General features: G+C 47.5%; 1 protein-coding gene across 1 annotated transcript; it reads right to left on the reverse strand.

Moving 5' to 3' along the window:
- Window positions 1-121: 121 nt before the first annotated feature.
- LOC110034785 (DNA-directed RNA polymerase 3, chloroplastic-like) lies at window positions 122-1033 on the reverse strand (the record flags this gene model as incomplete). The annotated part of the gene is made up of 1 exon (XM_020739028.1): window positions 122-1033. A coding segment is annotated over exon 1 (816 nt), but the record flags the coding sequence as incomplete, so codon positions are not given.
- Between the last annotated feature and the right edge of the window lie 6 nt (window positions 1034-1039).

A 1039-nucleotide genomic window follows, 5' to 3' on the forward strand; every position in this document is an offset into this window, starting at 1 on the left:
ATAAGCTGCAGCTGCCCCAAACAGACCCTAAGTTTCATATTTAACTTATCACCCAATCCGCCCATACTTTATGCAACACGAATTATCAACTTTAATCGATAAACAGAGCACGATCACTTACCTCATGCTCTATTGCCTCTCCAATGTGGATAGCAGCTTGCACCACCCGAACGCACCCCTCCTCTGGCCCCATCATCAGTAACCCCATCATCTTATGCATCACAATCACCGCTAGCTTATCAGCTGGCAACAGGCTCAAATGGTGTGCATAAGCCGCCTTATGTCTTTTTCCCTTCTCCAGCTTCACATCCTTCTCAATTGCACTCCGCAGCGGCTCAAACCATCCCAGGAACAAAGACTTCACATAAGGCAAGTTAGGAGCGAGCTTCTTCTCAAGCATCACTCGCTCCAACTCCTTATACTCCTCCGCTGCTCTCTCCCACGCCTCTGTTTCAGCCTTCACCTGCCTCCTCCTAAGAGATTTGTACTTCTTCCTCGCCACATCCAATGATTCGCGAACACTCGCCAGATCATCAAAACGCGGCATCCATAGAGAGTCTGTACGGAAGATCCTTTCTAGGGTTTGTCCAGGCAAAATGAGGGACCGATCATATCCCAGCCATGGAAAATCTATCCGCTCATCTTGTAAAACAACTGGATCGTAGATAACAGGGGATTCAAGCGTTTTCATGTGCGAAAAGGCAGTTGGAAATTTGAGCTCTGGTTCCAAGGAATCTGAGCCGAGAGGGAATGGAGATGAATCGAGCGAATTTAGCGCAACAAAGCTGGGGATGGAGTTTGAGGAACTCGTATTATTGAAAAAAGGGTCAATTAAACGAGGAATCTTGGTCTGATGCTGCTCTCCTCTTCCTTTATATTGCCTCGAAATGCGGTTTTCCCATGTAAGCACTGGGAGGAAGGAAGCACAGGAAGCCATTGATGGGAGCAATGGCAACTGGGGAGTGGATAGAGCGGCAAAAGCCCCTCCTAAACCCCTTGATATTTTAGGAAAAATTTTCTGTCGGGACTCTACTTCGGA

The sequence above is a fragment of the Phalaenopsis equestris genome, unplaced genomic scaffold, assembly GCF_001263595.1.
Source record: "Phalaenopsis equestris unplaced genomic scaffold, ASM126359v1 Scaffold193381, whole genome shotgun sequence".
Lineage (NCBI taxonomy): Eukaryota > Viridiplantae > Streptophyta > Magnoliopsida > Asparagales > Orchidaceae > Phalaenopsis > Phalaenopsis equestris.